At 39.4% G+C, this 26,610-nt stretch overlaps 1 protein-coding gene across 3 annotated transcripts in view; it reads left to right on the top strand.

The window, feature by feature from the left end:
* The window catches only part of RB195_003934 (uncharacterized protein), a gene marked incomplete at both ends in the record, with an annotated part of 31,490 nt that extends 5,042 nt beyond the window's left edge, over positions 1-26,448 (top strand). The window contains 40 exons of one of the 3 annotated variants that reach the window (XM_064201814.1): positions 1,817-1,884; positions 2,677-2,886; positions 3,383-3,580; positions 5,967-6,122; positions 6,306-6,445; positions 9,273-9,459; positions 10,452-10,597; positions 10,683-10,782; positions 10,856-10,978; positions 11,601-11,708; positions 11,770-11,919; positions 11,982-12,095; positions 12,156-12,254; positions 12,313-12,438; positions 13,130-13,234; positions 13,344-13,424; positions 13,507-13,593; positions 13,695-13,841; positions 13,902-14,123; positions 15,842-15,913; positions 18,745-18,849; positions 19,890-19,993; positions 20,156-20,173; positions 21,143-21,275; positions 21,368-21,592; positions 21,658-21,786; positions 21,844-22,098; positions 22,377-22,517; positions 22,583-22,752; positions 22,820-22,907; positions 23,003-23,128; positions 23,266-23,331; positions 23,396-23,539; positions 23,613-23,959; positions 24,101-24,284; positions 24,439-24,553; positions 24,608-24,788; positions 24,876-25,039; positions 26,239-26,292; positions 26,423-26,448. In XM_064201814.1, the coding sequence (XP_064057695.1) occupies positions 1,817-1,884; positions 2,677-2,886; positions 3,383-3,580; positions 5,967-6,122; positions 6,306-6,445; positions 9,273-9,459; positions 10,452-10,597; positions 10,683-10,782; positions 10,856-10,978; positions 11,601-11,708; positions 11,770-11,919; positions 11,982-12,095; positions 12,156-12,254; positions 12,313-12,438; positions 13,130-13,234; positions 13,344-13,424; positions 13,507-13,593; positions 13,695-13,841; positions 13,902-14,123; positions 15,842-15,913; positions 18,745-18,849; positions 19,890-19,993; positions 20,156-20,173; positions 21,143-21,275; positions 21,368-21,592; positions 21,658-21,786; positions 21,844-22,098; positions 22,377-22,517; positions 22,583-22,752; positions 22,820-22,907; positions 23,003-23,128; positions 23,266-23,331; positions 23,396-23,539; positions 23,613-23,959; positions 24,101-24,284; positions 24,439-24,553; positions 24,608-24,788; positions 24,876-25,039; positions 26,239-26,292; positions 26,423-26,448 (5,414 nt within the window). Of the gene's footprint in view, positions 1-1,816; positions 1,885-2,676; positions 2,887-3,382; positions 3,581-5,966; positions 6,123-6,305; positions 6,446-9,272; positions 9,460-10,451; positions 10,598-10,682; positions 10,783-10,855; positions 10,979-11,600; positions 11,709-11,769; positions 11,920-11,981; positions 12,096-12,155; positions 12,255-12,312; positions 12,439-13,129; positions 13,235-13,343; positions 13,425-13,506; positions 13,594-13,694; positions 13,842-13,901; positions 14,124-15,841; positions 15,914-18,744; positions 18,850-19,889; positions 19,994-20,155; positions 20,174-21,142; positions 21,276-21,367; positions 21,593-21,657; positions 21,787-21,843; positions 22,099-22,376; positions 22,518-22,582; positions 22,753-22,819; positions 22,908-23,002; positions 23,129-23,265; positions 23,332-23,395; positions 23,540-23,612; positions 23,960-24,100; positions 24,285-24,438; positions 24,554-24,607; positions 24,789-24,875; positions 25,040-26,238; positions 26,304-26,422 lie in introns of those variants that run through there. The other 2 variants (XM_064201815.1, XM_064201816.1) reach the window with 2 other exon arrangements.
* Positions 26,449-26,610: the final 162 nt, after the last annotated feature.

The following is a 26,610-nucleotide window of genomic DNA, read 5'->3' as shown; positions in this document are numbered from 1 at the left end:
TCTTAGGTGTTTTTTTTATTCTTCGATTGAATTTTTTCCGCTTATTTGTTGTTTTGTTCCTTATATTATTCAACTACATTTATATTTTCATTTTCAATACCTTCTATACGACAGTATTGTTTTTTTTTTCGCTTAGAACTGCTTTTATGACCTAGCTGATAATATTCTAATCTAAAATAAAATATAAAATCTAATTAATGTGGATCTCCACTCGATCACAGTGTCCTGACCTTTTTTTTCTGAAATTTTCTCGCCAACATTTTCGGGACTTCAAAGCGGAAATTGAAATAGTTCATATGATCTGATCTATCCTTGCCCTCGATCAATCGTGAGCAATGAACACCATTGCACTTACGCGGTTCGATACTGGCATTACTCAACCCCTTTTGAACTAATTTCTTCGTTTTTCCTCATATTCCAGAAATGTGACAGGTATATGGCTGTAATGCATGATTAATTCGCATCTTTTTCCACTAGTGATACTGTAAACTACCGTATCTTTTCGAGTGGAATGTGGTTTTTTTTCTTCTCTGAAGTGTTAGCACTTTCGTACCTAATTGATTCACTAACACTACGTGAGTGGATGAGAGTAATGTTTGTTCTAGGGGTTGATTTCTAAACACACTAAGTTAGCGAGGACATTGATGAATTCTTGGAAACGCTGCTACTTGTCGATGGTGATGTTTCTTCTGTTTTTTTTTCCATCTTTCTCTGACTGTGCAGTGCACTGGGAATTGCGTTAGGTAAACATCTTGTCGTTAAGTGGTCTAAAAGACAACGGTCGCTCGCTGGCTGGACTGACTTTTCCAGCCGAGCAGTAATTCCCAAGCGTGTTATTTCTCCCGAATTTTCGGCGTAAGGTTCTTCGCAGGACTCGCTTCTTATCTGGACCATATACATCTTCCATGCAGTCCATTCCCGTTTGATTCTTGAAAATCTCATGACTAATCCATTATGTCGAAACGTTTGCTACCGTTTTTTTTCACCTGTCTCTGTCCCTCTCTGCTCATCATTCCTGACTTTCCATCCCATGTTTGATCAGAATCCAATATATCAGCACCAGCATTTTCTCTACGCTCTCTTCGCTTCATATACTCTTATTCGATCACATTTGAACACCTGTGATGCCATACACATTTCGTCGTTGGCGCTTTGGCGCACACGCGCCGCCCCACCACACTCCGATCGTGATCGTGTCGTTTTCGTTTTCCAATTTCACCCCTATCGTCGTCTCTGATCATAGAACAATTTCTTCGCGTATTGTAAACTGGTAGGCAGGCGAGTAATAGCTGCTGTTCTCGTTATTTTCACGGGCATTAAAAATGATTGCCTTTTTACTTTGTTATTTTTTTTCTCTATTGCGTCGTTGTGTGGTCGTATTCGTGTTCTTTTTTTCGTTCGCTCGATCATTCATTCGTTCATTCGTTCGTACCGTGCGGTTCCTTTACGTGTACACGAGCTAAAACGAGCTTCTATATATTTTAAAAGTAATTTATAAAACATATATATTTCGTCTCGAAGCCGGCTCGGGGTCTCCGTTTAATACGACGACGAATGGGCGTGGCCCGAGTTCCATTTGGCAGCGCGCCGATTCGTGCGACGAGGAGGCGCCGACTGCGGCAGGCGAGTGTGTATGTGAGTGTGTGTACAGACGGCAGAGTATCCGTCGTGAACTCGAGTATAATATGAGGCGAATGAGGCTCGTTGGTGGTTAGACACGTAGAGGAATCGATCTCTAAGCGAGTTGTGCTGCTGCTGAGAGAGAGTCTGCTGCACACATATAGCTCTGAGCTGAGCTCGGTGTCTCTTGTTCCAGGATACCACCACGCCACTGACGCCATCATGGCCGGCGAGGGCGACCCACCTCCCGACCTCAACAACCGGGTTTGTTTACGTTCACGTTATTATGTTTACGTTTATCCAGTTTGTTTCAAATTTACATGTATTTCCTATTATTTTCCACAACACTTTTTTTTCAGAATTTATTTCTTTTTTAAACTGTTTATTTCAAACTTGAACTTCACCACCTATCGGAATCGCATTCCTCTGCACAAAAAGCAGGAACTCTTGACGAGACCATCTACTCCTGTTTTCTTTTGCGCTTTTTCGTTTGGTTTTATTTGAGGAAATGGTTACCGGAAATTTTGCACTCGCATTCCCTTCTCCTCTTGGCAATTCGAGTAAGCTTGCGGAGCATTAGGGATTTCCCAGCAAACCTTAGCAGGGAACGAAACTAGGATATAAAATTATGCAATGCAATCCACCTAGCAATATAAACTATGCATTCCTACAGCATAAAACATCACATTATAAGTCTTTTTCGTTTGTTTATTAGCTATTGCGGTTATTTCCTATTCTTTCACGGATTCAGCATAGAATAATATTAATCCTTAACGCTCCAAAAGATCCAAGAACTCGACGAATGCAAGTTTTATATATCACAGTATATTATTTTATTGTTGTACACCGCTTTTCTTCCACACGAACGATTTTTCGAAGTCCATTTCTCTGGAAAAAGAAAAAATGAGACGAAGGAAAGAGAGATTTTGATTCTTTTGACGAAGATGATTTGATGAAATTAACTGTTCGTCAGCACTTGCAGAAAAAATAACGTATTTTTTTTTCCAAAAGTTACTTCTTCACAGTACGAAGTAGTAATTTTCTCTCCATTTTCAGCAGGCCGAGGGTAGCGCTAGTGCCAGTTTCCTACGTGCTGCTCGGGCCGGAAATCTTGACAAGGTGTTGGAACTGTTGCGCGGCGGGACCGACATCAATACATGTAATGCAAATGGACTGAACGCATTGCATTTAGCATCTAAAGAGGGTCATAGCGAGGTCGTACGCGAACTTCTCAAAAGAGGCGCGCACGTCGACTCGGCTACTAAGGTTCGTCGATTCCAAGGGCTCTGCCTTTTTTTGGTTGTTCTTATTTCTATGGTTTCTATTTCTATGAAAAAAAATGCGTCGAAAAAACGAGAAAAATTGTGTGTGTGTCGTAAATACGGACATATGAGAAGAAAGCATAAATCCTCGTCAAAATTCAATCTCTCTTGTCATCCTCTGGGTTGAATTGTTGTGGTTCTAAAACTGGAAATTGAGTCGTAGAATCCTCGAATTCATCTTATTTTGATGTTCTTTTCAAATGTGCAGATACGGCCCCGGAAGGGTGTCGACGAAAAAAGAGCGAGACCAGATTCTTCTGTTTTTTTTTCTCGCCTGAAATTTCGAATGATGCTTTGAAGAAATATTTTATGTAGCGTAGAAAGCTCGTATCCTAACAGTTGTCCTAACGGTGTGAATTCCTTGAATTTCCGGGAAATTTTGGGAATTTCTTTCAAAAAGAGTCTGTTTTCTGGATTTCACCTAATCTGTTTCGTTTCAGAAAGGAAACACAGCCCTGCATATAGCTTCACTAGCTGGTCAATCATTAATAGTAACTATACTTGTTGAAAATGGAGCAAACGTCAACGTTCAATCGCTCAACGGGTTCACGCCGTTATATATGGCCGCTCAGGAGAATCACGAGGATGTAGTTAGATTCCTGTTATCACACGGCGCCAATCAAGCTCTATCCACTGAGGTTAGTTCTATTTTTTCTGTTGTGAACTTCTTTCGTTCCATTTTTTTTTTGTTCTGGTCCATGTAATATTATAGAAAGATGAAAAGAAAACGCTTTTATCCATATTCCTTCTTTTTTAAAATGAAACATCACGAGAATGTTATGAAAAGACTATACTAATCGGAGATACGTAGACATTTGTCTATTTTTGCAACGTGACCAATTTTTTTTTTCGGAACCCTCTTGGGACTGCATACATATCCTTGCTAGCATTTGTGGAATGTTGACGAAACCTCTTGTTAAATTCTACGAACAATGATTTTTTTTTTCGTGGATTTGGGGAATTGTGAAGACCTTTCGGCCATGGATTTTGGGAATAGTGAAGACCTTTCGGTCATGGATTTTGAGAATCCGAAGAAATTTCCATGAAAAATTGTCTTATTTGTCTATATCTAACAGTTTTTATCGACATGAAATTTGAGTTAAATTGCTAAAATACCTTTTTTTTGTGAAATTTGTACTTTAGAAAATAACACAGAATTTTTCTGCAGCCGAATTTTTATTTGAAACGTGGATATTCCGGAATTTTTCCCGAACGTACTTTTGAGATAGATTACACTCATCCCACTACATTTCAATTTTAAATTGGTGATGAAATGTTGTTAGAACTAGTGAATAATCCTGGAGAAAAACACCATTCGACAATTCCGGATGCTCTGCAAAATTTTCACTGCACCAAAGTTATGTGATTGCGGCGATCTGCGGTCATTCTGCTACACTTCGGGACCGCAACTGATTAATTGCATACATAGACTTGTACAGCGATCGCTGTAGGACGTAATGACCTTGCGAACCACGACAGCAACGTTAAACAAATTGTAAAAACCGAGCAGCCCCATACTGTGTGTAGTGAACCAGATGCGTATCGATTAGCATCTACAATGAGCGTTATGAAGATGACTTAACTTATAAAATGTTCCTACTAAAATATTGAACGAATTGTATAGTTTTCGAATATTCGAGTGAACTTCTATTCAAATCGTTCGAATATCCTAGTCGAGTGTTTGAATGTTCGAACGGGATTTTCTAGAAGTCGATGTTATTCAAATCGCCCAAGAAGCTAACCCTTAAGTTCTTATTGTAGGAAAAAAATGTTTAGATGTTTGAATTTGACATATTTTCAAATTTTTTTTGCAGACTTATCAACTGTAGGGTTTTGTAGACGTTTTTCTTTCGGAGGAAATGTACTTACAGATATTCAAAGGGTTTGCGGAAACATTAATTGCATCCGATAGTAACTATAAAACGTTCTTTGCTGTTAGCGAAAACGTTGCTGAAGAGGTTTATTGCGTTTTTCAGCGATTCAAGGAAGATTAAATTCCGAACTAACGGTTTATTTCACGTCGTCGACCAGTCAGAATATTCACAATTGTCACAGAAAAACATGAAAAAAGGAAAGTACGAAGAAATTCTTCAACTATGTAGAGAAAATCCCATTTTTGCTCCAACTGTACTGCGTTCCCCTTATTTTCCAGCCATTATCTGGAAAAACTAAGCGATTTGCAACAACTTTAGGCACCTTTAATACTTGTTACAAAGAAAAAATTTTCAACATTGAAAATAAGCGATTTTCATTGAACGTACCCACGTTAACCAAGAATTTCCCGATATATCAAATTTTTAAATGAGATGTGCGGGTTGCAGTCCAGTGCTTGTTGATTGTTGTTCGAAAACGATGGGAATGCGATAGATGTTTGCAGGCATTTGACAAAAATAAATAACGTAGTCGCCGTTTTTGTAATTGCAGACCTACGAAATTACCTCCCATTTCGATTAATATTGGCTCTGCTATGCATTAGAGAACTTTCAAGGTCTATAAGAACAAGCAATTTAGTGAATGGGAAGACTTTTCGGTCCCTGGGAGAAATTTTCAAGGGATTTGTTTTTTTTTTTTCTACTAAAGAAAAATTATTCCATAGATGTATAAGAAGGTATTATTTAAACATGGAATAAAACCAGATGTGAGATTGATTCAGGGATTTCCCAGGATTTTTAGTCAGTGGTGTAGTTGCGGACTACGATACCGGTGAGCTTATTTGCACCGGAACTATATTGCATATTGTCCTGAGAAAACAAAACAAAAAAAACCACAAACACAAAAATTCGCCAGAAATCTGCGATATCGCGTAAAGATGAAGAAATTATCTCCATGTTTTTGTCCACAATCTCAACAGTATCCTGATTTTCCCTACTTTTGCGGCTGCACACGTAATACCACGAGTGATGCTAGTTTTAATAGCGATTTCGTGATTCCATTCATTTTCTCGCAATTTTCCGATAAATCTGTTTCTTTTTCTTCTCAGGATGGTTTTTTTTTTCTTCTCAGGATGACTTTTTTTCTTCTCAGGATGGCTTCACTCCATTGGCAGTAGCACTCCAACAAGGTCACGATCGGGTTGTGGCAGTACTGCTGGAGAACGATGCCCGTGGAAAAGTTCGACTCCCAGCCCTTCATATCGCCGCCAAAAAGGACGATATCCGAGCGGCTACACTACTGTTACAGGTAGATTTCACGTGTACTACCGTAATCCTATTATATCCCTTCAATGGATATTACATTGCCTAATTCATGCACACATTCATACATACCCTGACCGACTTAACACTATATCCGTCATATTAGGTGCATTCAATAGCAACCATGCTACTATGAATTATGCATTAATGGTAATTGGTGCATTTGCAGAATGAACACAACGCTGACGTCACGTCAAAGTCCGGATTCACACCTTTGCATATCGCGGCTCACTACGGAAATGAAAATGTCGCTCAGCTTCTCATTGATAAGGGAGCGAATGTGAATTATCAAGCGAGGCACAATATCAGGTATGATTATCGATTAGTGAACGTAGTTGATGGTTTTCGGCTAAGTTTATTAGATGTTGATTTACTGGCCGTAACTCAGTGAGTGAGTGAGGGTAGGTAGGGTTTTTTATACGACTACCGCGGCATGGTGATTTATCACGGGTCACTTTATGAGCTGTTTTCGCCTCATGCAGGTCGAGAGGTAATTGTAATTGCACGGCAGGGGGGTAGGGTGGGTTAGCAACGGTGATGTATGGAGCTGTTCACGAATTTCTGGACTACTATGGTGGATTTTATAACTGGAATGACTAGACAGTATAAGCTGAAAATCTTAGCGCTGAAGTATTGGCCCCATTGGTGCAATCGCAGACTTCCTTTTATGATAATCCGGAAGAATTCGGATAGAACTTTGGATTTGACCTGTCACTAATCATACTGACGTCTATTTTTTGAAAAATGCAGGGGAATTAATTTGGATTACGAGTTAAAATAAAGTTAGTTATAAACGAGTTAAAATTAATTAATTAATTAATTAATTAGTCGTTCCAGCAGTAGAAGACATTGACGCGAAAGAGGAATTTTTGTGCATTTGCGGACTTAATATTGAATAAGACAGGAGTTTCGTGGAAAATTCAAAGGTAGTAGTTCGACTATTTACAAAGTCGTTGCAAGAATGAGTAGCTTCAGAGCATTCAGCGTTCGAAGCTGGATATTTTCTGCAATTACGGACTGTGATTGATAGTGGTGCTAAATCAGTTCTTTTTTCTTCTAGAAGAGATGTCAAGTTTTTTTTGTTTCTTTTGAATAGCTCAGATATTAAGCATGAGGTCCATTAACTTAACGTCATCTTTTTCTTCAGGTCCGCAACTACATAATTTTCAAACTTCTGCGTTTATGTTTTTTTTTTTTTGGTGCTCGTCTAAATCGTTTCCATGCAGTAGAAACTATGTTAGAAAAACTTGAAGTTACAGATTTTGGGTACCTGGAAAATTTTGGATTTTTTGTCGACTTTTTCATGAATTTTGTTCACTAGATCGGTAATCGGTAGAAAGTTTGGAAATTTCTACGTTTTTGTCCAGAAAATGAGAAATTATGGTGAGTTGAGCGAAAAAATTCATGAAATATCTGAAAGAAATGACAATTCCCATCTAGCGATGATCGCAACAGGATTTTTCTGTGCAATTCGCTTTTTTTTCTTGCAAAAGAGACCCATCTGGAAATAATCCAATTTTCCTCACAGTTTTTTTTTCCATCTTCAACGTCCATTAGTTGTTTCGCGGCTTATTCACGCCATTCACACAGATGGTGGTCTGCAATTAAATATGCATAAGAACCAGATGGGTGCCCATTCTGCAACGGGTAACACATAAATGTTGTCCGCAGCGAGCGACAATTCCAAATTCTCATCTCCAGAGCCCGATCAGTAGCGGCAAGCATCCGGACCGAGTTCTTTGCCCCATGGCTCGAATCGAGCCATTTCGGAACGGAAGTTGCCCGTTTAGCGGCATCGAGCCTTACACATCGATTTTGTGTGCGTGTGTGTATGTGTGTGGTGTGGTCTCAAATTTAACGATGTCAACCCAATCCTCGGAGAACAATCAATCTGCCAACCACTCCGAATCCAGAGGGAATTCATCGTCGGAGCCGGCAGCGAGTGCGATGCCACAAACCTCTGCCGCTGCCACCACCATCACCACCACCACCACCACCAACGCGTTCCCTTGTGCTTTGAGGAAAACGACGCTGTTGCGCCGCGATTTGCGTAATCATGTTTCAGCTGAATGTTTATCTATAGGATTTTGTGAGAGGGGAAGAGAAAAAAAAAACCGCGACGGAAATCGTCCTTGTGGAGGATAGTCGCGCAAATGCAAACACTTTAATGTACTTATGGTGACATTGTCGAGCGAAAAAAAAAAACAGAAGAAAATCCGGGGTTACTGCGTATTTCACAGGTCATAACGTTACGGTATGGATGTGTCGTTGGTACGGTGGAATTGTATTGTAATGAGATGTAAGAACATTAGAAATTTCTATTAATTTTCATCTCTACAAAGGACATAACTGTTAGAAATATGGATTAATGATGATGCTTCTTAAAGTCTCAGTAATTTTCTGACTTTGGATGGACACAAATAAAAAAAAACCGTGAAGCAGAAAGGAAATACCACGATATATTTTTTTTTTTGGATATGATTTGAAGTTTCGAAGTACTCAGCAGTGTTAGTTCCGCAAATGCACCACTTTGTTGCTTATCCGAGTATGGATTTAGTGTGTCATATGCACGATTTCGTACACGAATTATTAATAACTGGAATGAGCGCTTAGTGCTAAAATTTCGTATTACTCACCATTAGGTCCCCGGTGGACCCTTTTTACCCGTGGCTGGTTTCAGTAATTGAGTTAAAGGCTCAGTGGTTCTGTGAAAGTTCTGAGTAGATCCCATAACTCTTTCCTGTTCCTCCTGGTTTAATTCGTTTCTGGATAATGGACCAACCTATTTATTGCCGCGTAGTATTTCGTAGACGAAAAAAAAAACTCCTGTTTTGTGTAATTCACCCTTGCTTCCTTATATCGTTTACGGGAATTTATCGGCTCAGCGGCACAATAAATCTACCGTACACTAGCTGTTTCGAGCAAAGCACGAGCAATTTCGACTTGCGATGATGTCTCGTGGACGAACTCCACAGATTGGCAAAGGGATCTAGTAATTGGATATGCTTTGCTATGGCTCCATTAGGAATCGTTTTCATATTTCTACGGAATCAAAACGCATGCCCGTGGACGAGTGTTTTTCCCTGAAACGCTTTTTATTTGTTCCATTAAACCACCAGTTATTCTCGTATTTCAGCCCACTGCACGTTGCAACAAAATGGGGACGAACAAATATGGTGGAATTGTTGTTGAAACATGGAGCAATAATCGATTCACGTACTCGTGATCTACTTACACCACTTCATTGCGCATCACGAAGTGGACACGATCAAGTTGTGGACCTATTACTGGAGAAAGGCGCTCCGATTAGCGCTAAAACAAAGGTTTGTTCACGAGAATTTAGCGGAGTACCATGTATGGCCAGTGATTGTTTGCTAATTTTTGGCCTTTCTGGATGAATAGAGGACATCTGTGGACATAAGAGGCAAAGCACTTATCGCGATGAGAAGTGGGCCATCGTTGCCGCTGTTCTTTCCTCGCTAGAGGTCCTTTAGCCATAGGAAGAGCGCTTTATGGCATAACCATGGAAAGAGAAGTGACGTGGAAATTCCATAAGGGGTGACGAACCGGACATAAGAGCTTTGCGAGGGTTACGGTAGAGCCATGGAAAAACGGCTAACTCTCTCTCTCCCTCTCTACACGAAAGCACGGATTGTCGCTGGAAAATTGAATTTCTCAAGTCGAAAACTGCCTGAAGAATTTCTGCAAATGAGCCTTTTAAATGAAAAAAGGGACCCTCTACAGGGAAAATTTGTTGTGTATGAATGTTGGTTTTAATGGAACCTGTTAAAAGTCCAGAAAGCTTTCCCAGATTCCATGAGGCTAAGCATGAAAATAACCAATATTTTTAACTGTTATGTGTAGCTCAGAATTCGTTCTGCACGCATTCTCCGAATTCTTAGTTATTTAAGTTTTTTTGTGGAATTGAAAACAAAATATTTTCCGTTAAAACCTCAAAAAATCCCGAATGTCAAGAAAGTTCACGATTTTGGATCAAGGAATCTGATAGTTTCTCCTTTAGCAGATATTACCTGCCATTGTTCCATTTGTTCTATTATTATTGATCCCTTTTGCGGACCAATCAGAGAAAAGACCTAGCGAAGAGGCGGAGCTATTCCATTTTTCCAGTTTTTTTTTTTCAAAAAACATAAACAAACGAACACTCTTCACATGCATAAAAATGTAAACATATAAATCTGCAGCTGGCAGTTATTCTAGAGCGTTCCTTGCCATATCAGTGAACATGTATCCTTGCAATAAAAGGAAAGGAATGAAACAACATGGGCAAGATAAGAGAAACGTTTTTTTTTTCAAGAATGGTCTCGCCCCGCTTCACATGGCTGCTCAAGGTGATCATGTGGATTCGGCACGAATCCTTCTCTATCATCGAGCACCAGTCGATGATGTGACCGTCGACTATCTGACACCTTTGCATGTAGCCGCTCATTGTGGACACGTCAGGTATCGAATATTTGACTCGGAATATCGATTGATTGCTTACAGATGTACTCTTATAAAGTTTTTTTTTTTTAAATCGAATATTCAGGGTAGCAAAACTTCTTCTGGACCGTAACGCTGACCCGAACGCAAGGGCGTTGAACGGTTTCACACCGTTACATATTGCTTGTAAGAAGAACAGAATTAAGGTGGGTTTTTTCATGAGTTATAGAACATCTTTTCTTACTTTTTAGGGAAAAATTATAATTTTTCAAATTTTAGGTGGTAGAATTGCTCCTAAAATACCATGCTGCTATCGAAGCCACTACAGAATCTGGATTATCACCGCTTCATGTGGCATCGTTTATGGGAGCTATCAATATTGTCATCTATCTTCTTCAACAGGTTTGTTCAGCAAATTTTACGCATTTTAGGGGAAAAATTAAAAAAGTTAAAAAAAATAGAAGTTAAAAAAGCATTTTGGCTGGGAAATATGAAATCATTGAAATTTTTACTATGGTAACGGAGGAGGAAAGACGGATAATTAGTGTAAGATGAATCTGATTTTTCCGGAAATATAGGAAATTTTCCTGAAAATTTAAAAGTGTTCTGCCAATATGCACATGCAGAAGGAAAAATTGCAAGGACTAGGCATTGATTAGTGACTAGGACTTGAGGTATAGCCAACTGTAAACTTTGAATCTTAAAAAAAAACTTTTTTTTAAGGTTATGGATAAAAAACATCTTAAGATTTTCGACCGGTAGTGAAAATACGTGAATTATCAGCATAATTAATCGGAGAAACTTAAAAATATGGATTGAATCCAGGTCTTGCTTAGTAGAAGTTGTTAGCTGGATGCAGGGCAAGGGAAAAGAAATAAACATAGAGTAAGTTAGTAATAGCATACATTTTTTTCTTCAAAATTCTTTTCTAAGGATTTCGGACTATTCCACGTAAACAGATTGCTTTATTGATGTTATTTCGAAGAAATAATCTCGTAAACATCAATCAAGGAATATTTTTCAGGGTGCAAATCCAGATGTAGCAACAGTCCGTGGTGAAACACCCTTACATCTAGCAGCACGTGCAAATCAAACTGATGTTGTTCGTGTTTTGATTAGAAATGGCGCAAAGGTTACTTTATATTGCAGAGTTTCAATTTTTCCGTTCTCCCATCCCATTTATTTGGATTAAGGTTGATGCTCAAGCGCGTGAGCTTCAAACTCCATTGCACATTGCTAGCCGACTCGGAAATACGGACATTGTCGTCCTGCTGCTACAGGCAGGTGCCAACTCCAACGCAGCGACCAGAGATCAGTATACACCGCTGCATATCGCCGCTAAGGTGAACGCACTTATTTTTTATGCACTTCACAACCTTCACACGATATATTCCGCATATTCCAGGAAGGTCAGGAAGAGGTAGCAGCTATTCTTCTCGATCACAACGCTGAAAAGGGTGTACTTACAAAGAAAGGATTCACTCCCCTGCATCTTGCTAGCAAATACGGAAACGTTGAGGTATAGCTTGAATTTTTTTTTGACATTTTTATTTAGTAGGGAATTATTCGGTGATTTTAGGTGGCTAAACTATTACTGGAACGTGGAACACCGGTAGATATTGAAGGAAAGAATCAAGTAACGCCACTGCATGTCGCTGCTCACTATAACAACGATAAGGTTAGTGTTCTTTTTTGAAAATGATGATAAAAAGAAAAGAGTGTGGTTCTTTCCTTAGGTTGCGATGCTTCTCCTCGAACATGGAGCATCCGCAAAAGCGGCGGCAAAGAATGGCTATACTCCGCTGCATATCGCAGCCAAAAAGAACCAAATGGACATCGCCAGCACATTACTACAGTATCATGTACGGATTTTTTCCTTTAAAATGTATTTTGATTAGAAAAAACTAATTATCGTGGTGAAAACAAAACTTAGTCAGGCTCAAACTTAGTCTCATTCCACGATGGAGAAATTTTCGATGAAATGTTTATTTTCACGGAGCAATTCCACCCATGTGTGGAGCGCTAAATGGAAAATAAAGGCGCGACCAGTGGACACCTAAAAATACACAATTTTTGCTGGCCTTATGCGTTACCCCACGTTTTCCGTACCCTTTCCTCCCTCGAACAAAGGTGTAGTGTAGAAAAAAAATCTAGTGCTGTAGAAAAAATTCAGTGCTAAAAATCTTGCAGGTATTAGTTTTTTTCTAAACTAATCAAGTAAATTTATTTCAGCCTATCCTCACGAAAAATCACCATTGGCTGAGGGTACCGAATTCGTAGAATTTCAGTTTAGTTGGAAATTATCCATGTTTAGAAGTAGCTATTCGTACAGTTAACAGAGCTTAACATTTCCATAAGACTTGAATAAACGATTTACGTCGGAGATGGTTTTTCTCCTTTCGTTGTACTCAATCCAATAACAGTCATTTTCTGCTTGCCATTTTGCAGTTTGGATTTAGCTCTATTGTGTGAGTCAAGGCGAATAACCACATTTACCGGTAATTCAGAGGAATTTATACTTGATGCGCAACGAAATCGCTTTTTTTCTTACAGGCGGATCCTAATGCTAAATCCCGAGCTGGTTTCACTCCACTACATCTTGCCGCTCAGGAAGGACATCGTGAAATGTCTGCTCTTTTGATAGAGAATGGATCAGATGTGAGTTTTTTTTTTCTCCTGAAAAAATCTGTATTTAGGATTTTCCATAATTTTATCGATGTTAGCAGTATGCAGAACGTTAGCAGCACAAGTAGTTTGGTATTTTTAGGTCGGTGCTAAGGCTAATAACGGCTTAACAGCTATGCATTTGTGTGCACAAGAGGATCGTGTACCAGTTGCAGAAGAATTGGTCAGTTATATAGCGGATCAGACTTGTTCTAATCCGGTTACTACTCCAAGAAGAAAATCGATAAAAAAAAGTAATTGTTTAGGTAAAACATAACGCTGATGTTAATAGTCAGACTAACGCTGGATATACACCGCTTCATGTCGCATGCCATTTCGGACAACTGAATATGGTTAGGATTTTTAACTTTGTCATAGATTTTCATTTTTGTTCTTTGTATTTTTTGTTTCTTTTTTCTCATTTCATCCTGAAACTCAAAATCTTATGTATTAGGTACGTTTCCTTGTTGAACATGGAGCCAACGTCGGTGAAACCACTCACGCCAGCTACACACCGCTTCACCAAGCTGCTCAACAAGGACATAACCATTGTGTTCGATACCTGCTTGAACATGGAGCATCACCAAATGCCCAGACTGCGGTACGTCCCTCTCACAGTCTATTCAGGAATTATCGTAAAATTATCGCGGAAATATTCCAGAACGGTCAAACTCCGCTCTCGATCGCCCAACGGCTAGGCTATGTGTCGGTAGTGGAGACATTGAAGACCGTCACAGAAACTACAGTAATCACCGAAACAACCACAGTCGCTGAAGATCGCTACAAACCGCAGAATCCAGAAGCGATGAACGAGACGATGTTCTCGGAGAGCGAGGATGAGGGAGCGGCTGCTGAGCATGAAGCTGCTACAGCTCACGTCAAGGTACTGGTTCTCTACTATGTTGAAATTTGTAAAACGTCACCAACATCGAGGAAGTATACTGTTTGTAGTGAGAAATGTGTTAAAGTGCATCCAGGAAATGGAATACTATGAAATGTTGGCGAGAGGCGACGTAAATTTGCAGACTGCTATGCTGAAGTAGTAACTTCTAGAGATTTCGGCTAAGAAAAGTAGAAATAAAAATAAGGAGAGCGTTATCTTCCGAATAGTATCCATATTCAGGTTCTGTGTGGTTATTTTGAAAAAAAAGCTTGGAAAATCTTCTCACTTTCAAAATTTCCATCTTAGAAAAATATAAACTGTGTTTCGTTACTGGAAACTGCTTGAAAGAAATGAAACAAATAATAATCCGTATCGTACGATCCGTAGAGCCGAAATTATTCCCCCACGAATTAATAACTTTACGCTCGTTGCAGAAACATCCAGAAATTATGAGAAAACAGCGATATCACCGGGGATTTGTAATCCACCCCAACTTTTTTTGTACGAAACGAATTTTATCGATTTTACGAACGATACAATCCATTCATACCTTTATATCGTGTCGGCTGTTTATTCACTCAAAAACAAAAGCGAAATGAGAGCAATTCAAACTAGTTTCCCGAGCCCATACTCAGCCTGCCTGAAGTGCTCATGCCCTATCATTATTTCCCTCTTACTCTATTGATTTCGATTTTGAACGAGATTTTTTTCGTAGTTGATGGTAACGTTTAGCAGAATATTCGTGTAAAGGTCGACAAATTGTTGCTGCGACCTGTCATGAGCATTTGAGTTGTTCTGATCACAATCTCTGCCGTACGTAACACAATTAACACCCGTATGGATCTTCTGGCAGATTGCCATTTGCGATTTTACTACTTTTATGTAAATATTCTGGCTTTTTCCCATACGTCTTCCGTACACACATTTCCAGAAACTTTTCTTTCTTTTAGATTTTAGCCAGAATTTCTCGTAAAAATTTACGGGAGCAATGCAGCGAAAAGTTACACTTTAAGATTCACTAGGTCCGGAAGCCCTAGGATTTCCCTTACAGTAGGAGCGGGTATTTCAGTTCATGTAATCTACTTTACATGAAAAACAATATATCAAGGATTCACCACAAGTCAGGAAATAGCTCGGTTTTATTGACAAGTTTTCGAAATGCTGTATGATGTAAGAATATTCGTTATTCTCACAATTTCATTCTATCCAGCTGAGTGCTGTCAACTCCCCGATTTTGGCATTTCTTTCCGTCATTTTGCTAGACTGGAATTCATTCGGAGCTCGTAATTTAGTGTACGTTTGTATAATCGTAATGTGCAACTTCTCAGGCTCTTTCTTTCAAACTCCTGACTACTTCATCGAGATTTTTTCAAGGAAAAAAAAGCAGCAGGCGCGAAATATTCCAAGCCATCATAATCCTAAGAAGAGGATGAAAAGAACACGTGATTCTGCAGTCTGAATTTATAGAAAGATGGGTGCGTGGCACGCACTTTGCGCTTATTATATTAGACATCTACTATAGAGGACTAGTGCACATTATAGCGCTGTTATTCATACTGTGCTTGTAATCTGAGCGCAATAATTGAAAAGAATTTACTGCGTTCGAGATGCTTTGAATTGCTCTATTCTTGGAACAGCGCTCACCACTCCCTAATCCTTGTTTCAACGCCTTTTGTTTAAGTGCAAAGCAGCCAGCGAAGAGTATGTCAATTTTTCAGGATTTCTCCGATACACTCACACAAGGTTTGGCCGATTCAACGGGTGTGCATATGATACACACTGGAGAACAGGTATTGATTTTTCTCCTTTTAACTATTTCAATTAAAATTAATTGTTATAGTCCTGAGTAGAAATATGCCTATTAAATGAGGTTCAACTTTGAAAATCCCGTAAATTGTAGCGAAAGGCAAAAGTTTCGGTTTTTTTTCAGCATTTCTTTTATAATGTTCTGCGATTCTTATCCAGCCAAATTCTTTTAAACTTGGACATTATTTACTTTGCATAATCATTTTATTTACTGCTATACTTGTATCACAATTACGTGCAACAGGTTGTTTTTCCCGTCCAGATGGTAACGTCGCCGTAAAGTTCGGGGAAAAAGGCAGGGACAAAAAGGGAAATAGAATGTCGCAGTAAACAGATGCTAACCTTCCAGACTCCGAAAATCTTTTCGTTTTTTCCCCGTAATTACGTATATAATTAATTAGGTTTTTCAATAATATTAATCATCTAGCAGGATTTCTCCTTAAATATTAAACAGAAAATGAGTTATCGAGAACTCATATGGTCAATTATGAACGCGATAAAGTTCTTAAAGTACAAGAACGATTTTCTTTTTTTGCTGTTATCCTTCAAACTTTTCTCCATATTTAATGAATCTCCATGTGAGAAACTCGTTTTTAAAAAAAAAACCCTTCACTGAAGCCTACTAATCATTACATAAAGCACATCCAAGCTTGCTTCCCTTCAGAAACGTACGAATTTTTAGTAATGATGAATGAAAAATGTTCTCGTTTTTGCTGCGGATGCGCAGGACTAGAAATCTCTTCTCGTTTTCACCACTAAGTCGCGTCGATTGTTCTTTCGTGGATTCCGCGGATTCGGATCGGGAATAGTCGTCGCCCACGTATTTCATTTCAAGACCAAAGCCATAAAAATTCCCACCCAGTTATTTAGAACACGAAGACTTTGGCTGAAGAGACGGTTTCGGACCTTCTGGTGACTGGAGTAGCTGATTTCGTATGTGGAAACACAATGAGAAATTCCGTTAGGGATTTTTCCACGGAGTTGAGCGTAATCGATAAGGGGGGACTTACGAGGACAGCTCGTCCGCATTTGCATTCGTTTCGGCTTCCAGAGATGATGAAGTAGGTATCACAGAGACACTTGAGTTTTATTCCTCACGAACAAAATCGTCCAGTTGTTCACGGCACACTGATAACATTTCCTTTCATTGTCAACTTCTGCTGTTCCGGTGTCGTCCACATTCGACGTGCCTTTCGTGTTGGTCACGGCCCCATTCATCAACGGAACTCTATCAAATAGCCGCGATACGTCTTTTAGATCGGACGCAGCTGGTAATTTGTATATCAATGACTATATCGCATTATGACGAGATGCGAGAAACGGCACGATGCGACGACGGCAGCAGTCTCATCGCGCGAGGAGGAAATACTACACGCTGCCGCACTCGCCGCATGTGCGTGTGTGTGTGTGTGAGTGCGTGTGTTTGTGGTGTGGTGCATTTTAAACGGCTCGAACGAGCCATCGGCTGTCGTTTTGCACTATACTTCGTCTCGTTCTCGCATTATATGCTCGACGAGATTTCTACTCACTTCCATCGACCAAGAATTTCCGATGATTGATTGACATTTTTCCTCGTTTTTCCTATCTTCCTATCTTCCCAAAAGGTCAAGCTTAGGACAAGTTCCTATTATAACTTGACTCGTTTCCCTCCAAATGCTAAAAACCTAGCCTTTTTTCGCTGAACGTTGGTCTTATTTGTGCGAGTTCACTTTTTTTGGTCGCTTTTCGTCGAAACGGGGATGAATAGGTGTCGTATGGCAGTACCTTCTGGTCATGTTAGCCAGTTGTGAGGTTGTGATAATTTAATAGTCACAACTAGTATATGATTTTGTGGTGTACCATAGGAGGACGAGTTATCCGATTTACCGTCTGATCCTAAAACGACGATTTACCAGCTTACTATCCAGCCCACATAGAGTGCACATACCATCAATCAACTCATTAAAGTGTTTTTGAAATGTGAGTGATCCCCATTAACTCAGAGAGTATCGCTATTGTATCATTTCCGTATAGAAACTTTAGCAATAAAGAGAATGATGTGCTAGGATTGCGTCCTGAGAGAAAAAAACTGTTCCCGGCGTGCACTAAGAAGCACGACGGGAAGAAAAAGGTTGTGGAAAAGGGGAGTTTAGATAGTTTCAAGTTACACACCACGGTTAGCTCCAGCCCCGAATCGCATCTTTTCATTGTGCGCACTTGTGACAGATGACGTGATGTGAATGGAATTCACATTCGTTTGAGTTAATAGATCAGAATCAGATCGTTTGAAATCTGCATTCACTTGCAGCTGGGAATTCTTTGTAAATGATCGCAGAAGCGCGACATTTATGTGTTGGTCACACTTCTGTCTAATGGTATTTGCTGTGGCTATTTCTTCTACCGTATTACAATATGTTATGTTTCGCCTATTGAACAATTTCATCGGTTTTTTCCCCTGTATTCCGAACAGAAGCAGGTGTTCATGAATCATTTTGTGGGCTGTTGCTATGAATGAACGTTTCTTCGACACATTATTCGTTCTGGTATTGCACAGTCCATCATCGTTTACTGTGTTTTTTCCTTAGGAACCAAAAATGTTTAGGATGTTCAATGTTATTATTGTTTTCAGTGGGTGCTATATATTTCTTAATTATTAAATGGATTAGAATCATCTAACGTGCGTGGGAAGTAGGTGCATGGACAATCTTTCTAGCTGAATTATATCTTAATCCTTATTATGGAGTAAATTACTGAATATATATTGTTTTCGAAACGTTTTTCTACCGTAACTCAATGTTAATCGTAATTTCAAAACTTTCAACTTTCTATTTTCCAGCTCCTATCCAAGAGCGCTGAATTTGATGGAACAGCGCCCAGAGTAGCAACCGTTGCAATCGCTGACGGACCCGACAAACTAGATGAATTAATCAGAAAAGCACAGGTATGACACTGCGACACCGTATACCCAAACTGTTTACTTAATTTTTAAAATTCCCATAGAAAGCAGCGCAGAGGTCCTGTCTTTAAAAAGGATAGTGAAAGGATTGAAAATCAGTACATATATTCTCTAACAAAAAGGAATTTCATGGAAATGGGGCATCGAATGTCGGCTATTTTTGTGAAATCCATTAAATTAAGAATGAATTCCACATTACGGTTATTTGTTACTTAAAAATTCATGTCGTCCATTCAAATTTCACCTATAATTCGATGTGGGAACTTCACGTAAATCACGTGAATCATAGGTTTCGTTCATGGTTCTAGAAAAACAAACTTTTTCTCATCAAAACAGAGGGTAGAATAGAAACGAAGCATTTCTGAAACTTCACTGAAATAAATAGTTTATTGACTCTTAAATATATGTAAATTCTTAAGGTTTTAAAATTCCACATACATCATTTCAGCAAAGTTGAGACGAAATTCGTTAACCTAAGTATTTCCAAAATTATTCAGTTTTTTTCTCGCTTTATACGACTTTAACTTGTGTCAGACTTTCTATAGCAATCATGGATTGATGTATATTTTGTATTTTTTAAATTTTGCGAGAAAAAAAAACTAGTTTCTTGTAAATAAGTAAATAACGCCACAGATATATGTTGATAACACATATGAATAGCTGTGTAAATCGCATGTATTTTCAAAAGAAGTTGGTATGTTTTGAGAAAAATCACTAGAAATTATTTATTGTACGTAATTAGAGATAAGGAATAATAAATAAGGTAGAGTACGTCATAAAATGAGTGGAGAGATTTAGATTCCATTATTTTGGATGGGGGCTCGTAAAACATAAACATGATCCGAACGAGACCAGGACATGAAAATCCACGATTCAGCATGTGGATTGATAGTTATCATCGTTCCTCGCGCACAACAAAAAAAAAAACTTCAACGCAATGGCATTGATTCCTCTTAGCCGGCCGTAATGTGATGGCTTCGGCCTTAGGCTTCGCCGAATTTGGCGATATATTGCGATGTTTTGAGGCGCAACCAATGCAAACCACCATCAACGACACAACAATTTTGGATCGTACCTTCACCACTACCAACGATAACGTCCCGATTGGACATCATGTCGCACAACCAAGGTACGTTTACGGTGCTGCTGCTTCTCATCGTTGTTATGCTTTGCTGATTTGTTCAGTTATGTTAGCAGTACTACTAGTGTTATGTTAATCACTGTAGAGATATGTATAGATAGAGCAGCAATCCCTTAGAAAGGTACTGTATTAAACTGTGCTTTTTTACAGTAAACTACAGCACAAGACGTAAGTTCACCTCAAATAGTTTAGTTTAGTTTAGTGGTGGTGGTGGTGTGGTTGTTGTGAGCGGTTTAGTGTCGATATAGATATTTGCATGTTACGTATGTGAGAAGCTGTCGCATATTCCGCAAGCACATTTCCCAAAGTTTGTAAACATCTTACACAGATGTCTAGAATGTGCGCATGCGTCAGCTTATTGGACCACCTTCGACGGCATGAAATTACGTCGTTATACGCTTACGTAATCTTTCCCCGTAGCTAGATATGCTTTAGTATAGTGATCAGTGAAGACATTAGCTCCTTGCTTGTTCAGTGTTTTTTTTTCTTGCTATCAGTCTGTAGAATTGCTTTGTTAGAATGTTTATGAGAAATACGATGAAAATAATGGAGCAATTACTACCTTAGTTGATCGCTTCTAGCATTTTTGTCATTGTTACTGGGTAGATCACTACAAAGGTAGGGAAATTAAGAAAGTTACTTGCACAAAAATATGACAGAAATATTAAATATGCACTGAGAAGTAGGAAATTTTTGAATTCTTCGACGAATAAAAATGGCTAGATTTTCCCAATGCATTCTTTTTTTCGATTTTTCTTGTAATATGATACAATTTTGTTTTCCATGATGTTAAAAATTTGAACAGCTTGAGACTTTCCCACGGACATGTTTTTGTTTACTGAAGAGATTGTGGTAAAAATAAGAGATGGTCGAAAGTGAGTTTGACCTTTTGCACCTTAAGTAGATTTTTAAGGTGGGAGTAATAGTTGGAATTACTGTTAAATAAACTTTTGTTTTTAAAACTCGGTTTGTTATTAGTAGGCGAAGGAGAGATGTCTACTCCTGTAACAATGGCAGTCTTTTATGTTTCTCCTTAGTATTGTGTTACACTTCCCTGCTTCGAATCTTTTCTGGTGGTGTATGGACGAAAAGGAAAAGAACTCGGTGATTAGTTGCAATGAGTTGCCTCTTTTTTAGTTTCTTGATCTCATTTCTGGTGGATGCGCGTGGTGGTGCGATGCGTGGATGCCGCCATTCTGGCGTGCGTATCATCATTCCACCACGAAAAGCCAGTCAACCTGTGCGAGTCACATGTCGTTACCTTAGGAAGGTAAAATATCATTTCTTCAGTTGAACCGGATGTTAAAGGGATTCCTCCTAACAAATAATAGAGTTTCTTTTAAATGTTATTTTCTTTTTAAGGATAAATTAGCCCATCCACCACCGCTTAGCGAAGGCGAAGAACTAGCGTCAAGAATCTTAGAGATGGCTCCAGCCGGTGCCAAATTCCTCGGTCCTGTCATCCTAGAAGTGCCGCATTTCGCGTCTCTCCGAGATCGCGAACGTGAAATAGTCATCCTGCGCTCAGATGACGGCCAACACTGGAAGGAACACCAACTCGAAGCAACCGAAGACGCCGTCCAAGAGGTACAGCCTTTGTTTTCATGAACATGGATTACACTTGGTCGACTCACGTTCTTTCTTTGCTCTAGGTGCTAAACGAGTCATTTGACGCTGAAGAGCTAGCCCAACTCGATGATCTCCACACCCCAAGAATCACCCGGATACTCACCAACGACTTCCCTATGTATTTCGCCGTCGTCACGCGAGTTCGACAGGAGGTAACCGTACCTACATTTGTTGTAGTAGGCACAGTAACCTCAGATTTGTTTACTTAGGTCCACTGTGTTGGTCCAGAAGGTGGTGTGATCATGTCCTCGGTGGTACCACGTGTACAAGCGATTTTCCCCGATGGATCTCTCACGAAGACGATCAAAGTATCGGTACAAGCACAACCGGTACCACAGGATATGGTTACGAGACTACACGGCAACCGAGTGGCGGTGTCACCAATTGTGACAGTCGAACCGAGGCGTAGAAAATTCCATAAACCAATCACTCTGTGTATTCCATTACCGCAGAGTAGCAACAAGGTTGGTTTCTGTCGGATAATTGGATGTGAATATGATAATTTCATGAGTTTGCGTCTCAGTAAGTGAGCTCCTGCAATTTTCTGAATTCTGACTGCTGGTCTGTTTAAAAGTGTTCTTTTTTTATATTGCTGCCTTTTTGAAACAGAATAGATCTTAGTTTTACGTGTTCTTCCAAGAAATTCCAGAAATTGCGCAGTTGGCGTGGAAATTAACTGATTTATGAAAATCAGTTAATTTACACTTGACACCTGCTTATCGAGGGGTTTCGTTCGTTCCAGGGAATGCTCACCCAGTATTCGGGACAACCTGGACAGGAACCACCTACCCTACGATTGTTATGTTCGATAACTGGAGGATCTGCTCCAGCTCAATGGGAAGACATAACTGGCACAACGCAGCTTACATTTACTGGTGATGAGGTGACCAGAATTTCGAATCAGTAACCGATAATTGAAGAATTTTCAATGATATGCCGCTGTTGAAGGTGTCATTCACAACGACAGTTTCGGCTCGTTTCTGGCTGATGGATTGCCAAACTCCACGAGATGCTGCCCGAATGGCTCAGGAGGTTTACAACGAGGCGATTTCTATTCCTTATATGGCCAAATTTGCTGTGTTTGCCAGAAGGACGTTCCCGGTTGAAGGTCAATTAAGGTATGACTAATAAATGTAATCCCAATAGGGCTATTACGTTGGAAATATATGCATGTGCCTGCTGCAGAGTGTTCTGCATGACGGATGACAAGGAAGACAAAACATTGGAGAAGCAAGAACACTTTAAGATGATCGCTAAATCTCGAGATGTAGAGGTTTGTGCAACGCTTCCAATTTTCATTCATCATTTTTGAGAAAAAATAAGAAGAGCTGTTGAACTAGGATTGATGTGAATTATGTCCGCTTACAGGTTCTCAAAGGAAAACATCAATTCCTTGAATTTGCCGGAAATCTAGTGCCAGTAACGAAGAGCGGAGATCAACTTAGTTTGTTCTTCCTACCGTTCCAAGAAAATCGACTCGCTTTCATGGTTAAGGTAATTGCAAATCTTCATTTATGTGTTTTCCTTATTTGATTTCGTGGACTCTGCCCATAATGATCCTGCGTCATCGAATAAGCATGAAAGATAGCAGTTTTTTCATTACTACGTATTAAATTATTGTTATATTTCAGACTCGCAACAAGGATGACACCGAAGCTGCTACAGAGGGAAGAATTGCTTTCATGACCGAACCAAAGGTAATCAACCACCTGTCCATCTTCGATACATAATTTTACTCCTAAAATCCACTGTTATTCACAGGTCCGCTCCGAGTCTCTACCACCCCAACAACCAATCTGTACACTGGCCATATCATTACCAGAATACACTGGCGAAACACCCACGGTTACCATCCAGAAAGATACTACACCATTTGATGTCAAGTACAAGGGAGCTTTGGAGAAGGTCATTCATAGTTCTCCTCTTTCTTTTGTAAATAGAATCCCCTAGAGATTTTACTAATACTTGAATAATTTAGGAGCTACCCGAATACGTCCACAATAATGTGTTAAAAGGCGTAGGAGCAGATTGGCAACGGTTAGCTCGGGCTCTCGAACTCCCGCATAGAGACATCCAATATATTCGTCAGAATTATCCCGGAAAAGAGATTCACAATGTCTTGAAGATTTGGATTTATCTGAAGAAGGAAGAAGCGAATCCAGAACGTCTCGATAATGCATTACGCCGAATCGGACGTGACGATATTGTTCGCAGCATCGCACACGGTGAACCGGACACGTTAAGTTATGGTAATGGCAGCGATTCGCCGTCAAGTAAACGTTTTGAACCGGCGAAATATGTGGAGCTGCCGGCAAAGATTCATAGGTATGCATTTTTAGCTGTTTTCATTCATTGAAGGGACCTAGTTCATCGTCATCACTGTTCAGTCAAGAGACACTAAGAAAAGAAGTTATATTTCTATTTAAATGAAAGAACAAACTTTTCATCATACGCCATATTCTTCAGGACGTTTGATGCGCCACCAGTGCCGCCTCCACGTCGCGACGAAAAACCAGTGCCACCTCCACGACAAGAAGTAACTACAGTTTATCATGAAATATCAGAACCACCTAATGAAGTTTCCACACCACGTCACGAAATCCACGAAATCGTTCATGAGGAAGCCACTATAGAACATCCATCAAAGGAGGTTAGTCGGGCTGCTCCCAACAGCCGTGAAATGTACATTAGCCATTACATTTGTACTCTTTATCCTTGATTGATCTTCGAGGTCTCTAGATGCATAGTGTTTTCCATCTATTTTTTTTCGTTTTGCTTTCGCAGAGTATTTCCTCCTATTTTAGGTTTCTCCAGCTGGTTCCGCGGGTATAAAATACACCGCCAAGCTGCCAACTGCAGCAAAAATAGTTGAACCAGTAGTTGAAGAACCGTCGAGTACACAAGTAATACATCCGGAAGGTATGTTATTCTTTGAAATATTTGCTTTAAACTGACAAACACTCTTTTTTGCAGTAGACGAAGAATCCGTGTCTGAAGTACGCACCGTTGTTCGAACTGAACGCCATGTTCATGATACAGAAAATGGGCCAGTCGTTGAAGAACGTACAATCACAACCACCTACGAAGATGATGTAGCTGTTAATGAGCACGTCGTTGACCGGACAGTACCATTAAATGAGGAAGAGATGCAAAAGTAAGTCGTAAATAGTTTCTCTGTAGACATCCAGTAACTACTCATTTTGAAGCTTCCCATAGAAATTCCCAAACATGGTCCTTTTAGATGGGAAGAGCTCAATCGACTAGCTGGTCATAAAGCTTATATACAAGAAGAAGAAGAAGAGCCGCTACCAGAAGGAATGGCCCAAGAAGTCGAGACCGAGAAGTACACCGAACCCGACGGTACTGTGGTGACAACAACAACAATTACAAGTCACTATACTTCTCGTATGTTTTACTTTTTTTCTATTTGGGGTTTGCTGATTCCCTCTCTGCTATATGAATTCCTACCGCACGCATTTGCCGAAAAATCCCGCATGTTTGACACCTTATTTCCCTTTGCAATTTTTTTTTTCGTTTTTGGTTGGCATAGGGAGAATATCGTTCAGTTGCTTCTCATACTTAAGTGCAGATCTAAGTTGTATGTAAACTGAGGTTAGGTCACATAAGTTAAGAACAAAGTCAGTTGAGCGTCAACATCATTTTGCTACTAAGGAAATTGAAAAAGAAAAAGAAAAAAAAAAAAAACTAAAATGCTATGTGATAATTGTCATATAGTGCCATATATTTTGAATGTTTTGAACTTTTCGATTAGATTAGGTGACGACAGTCACAGAGCCAATTAATAGTTTGATCGCTCAGACCAGAGAAAATTCTTCCATTCTCATTTTTGCAGAATTGAATGTATAAGTTACATATGAAAAAATTTTGCACTTTCCTCAGTTCTATGGATAACTAAAAAGCTTAACACTTTAGTTTTGCAGTGAGATCCCCATGCTAAGGAATGAGCTTTTGACTTTGTTTCTGATGAACTGCTTCACTTTCGCACTTCCCAGTTTTATCCTAACTATTTCACAGATCATATCTCATCCCTACACCAAAAATGAATCCAGACAGGTCATCGACGATCATGTGTTGTCATACGTTCTTTCACTAATTGCAAAAGATATAAAAAGATTGTACGACACTAAGGATGTACATAATCGATGGAATAGGGCAATAATTCGTCGCAGATGTCGTTATCCTCATTTTTTTCACAAGGAACTACAGCTCGTTCTTTAGCGCATGCTGTTACGGACGAAATCTATTGCGACTAATTTCAAGAAATGCTGCATTTATATCATTTATATCATTTATCGCCGAAAGTAGCTATTTTATCATATTAATTTTGGAACATTATCTAAAACTGAGAACATCATTATTTTTCTAACCATTAATTATGCTTATCCGACTGAATCCATATAAGGAAAGAAAATTTGACATATAGGCATGGATAAATGTCCCCAGAAGTACCTTGCGCGCTAGGTACCAAATTGAGGTGGATTCCCTACCGCAATGAATACATAGCGCCTAGAATAGCACCTTTGCGATTTGGGGGGTGGGCGACCTTTGATCGATATTTCTGTAGGTATTGATTTTTATTGCAGAGTCGCCCGCCCCTATCTCTGAGGAAGGCGAAGAGGACGAAGAAGCTCTCCGAGGTAGCCGCTGATTGAGCCGAGGAGTTTTTGTTATTGTATTTGATACATAAATACACATTGATGACATATATATTTATATATAATATATCTCTATTTTGAAGTACACTGCTGAAACACTGTTTGACTGTAGGTATAGGATTCGTTTGCTGTCTATAAATGCACAGTTAAATTTTGTTTGGTTTTCAAGTAGTTTTCTTTCGGTGCAATAGGCACTGACATGGTTGCTTGTTCTGTTTTCGCTGCCCCTGCTTAATAAACCTCTCTTTGTGCTTGGTAACTCTGCACCAAGGTTTATTTTTTTTCTCATATCAGCAATAC

Source organism: Necator americanus, chromosome IV, assembly GCF_031761385.1.
Source record: "Necator americanus strain Aroian chromosome IV, whole genome shotgun sequence".
Taxonomy (NCBI): domain Eukaryota; kingdom Metazoa; phylum Nematoda; class Chromadorea; order Rhabditida; family Ancylostomatidae; genus Necator; species Necator americanus.
Note: the sequence above shows the minus strand (reverse complement) of the source record. Positions and strands in the feature narration are given on the sequence as shown.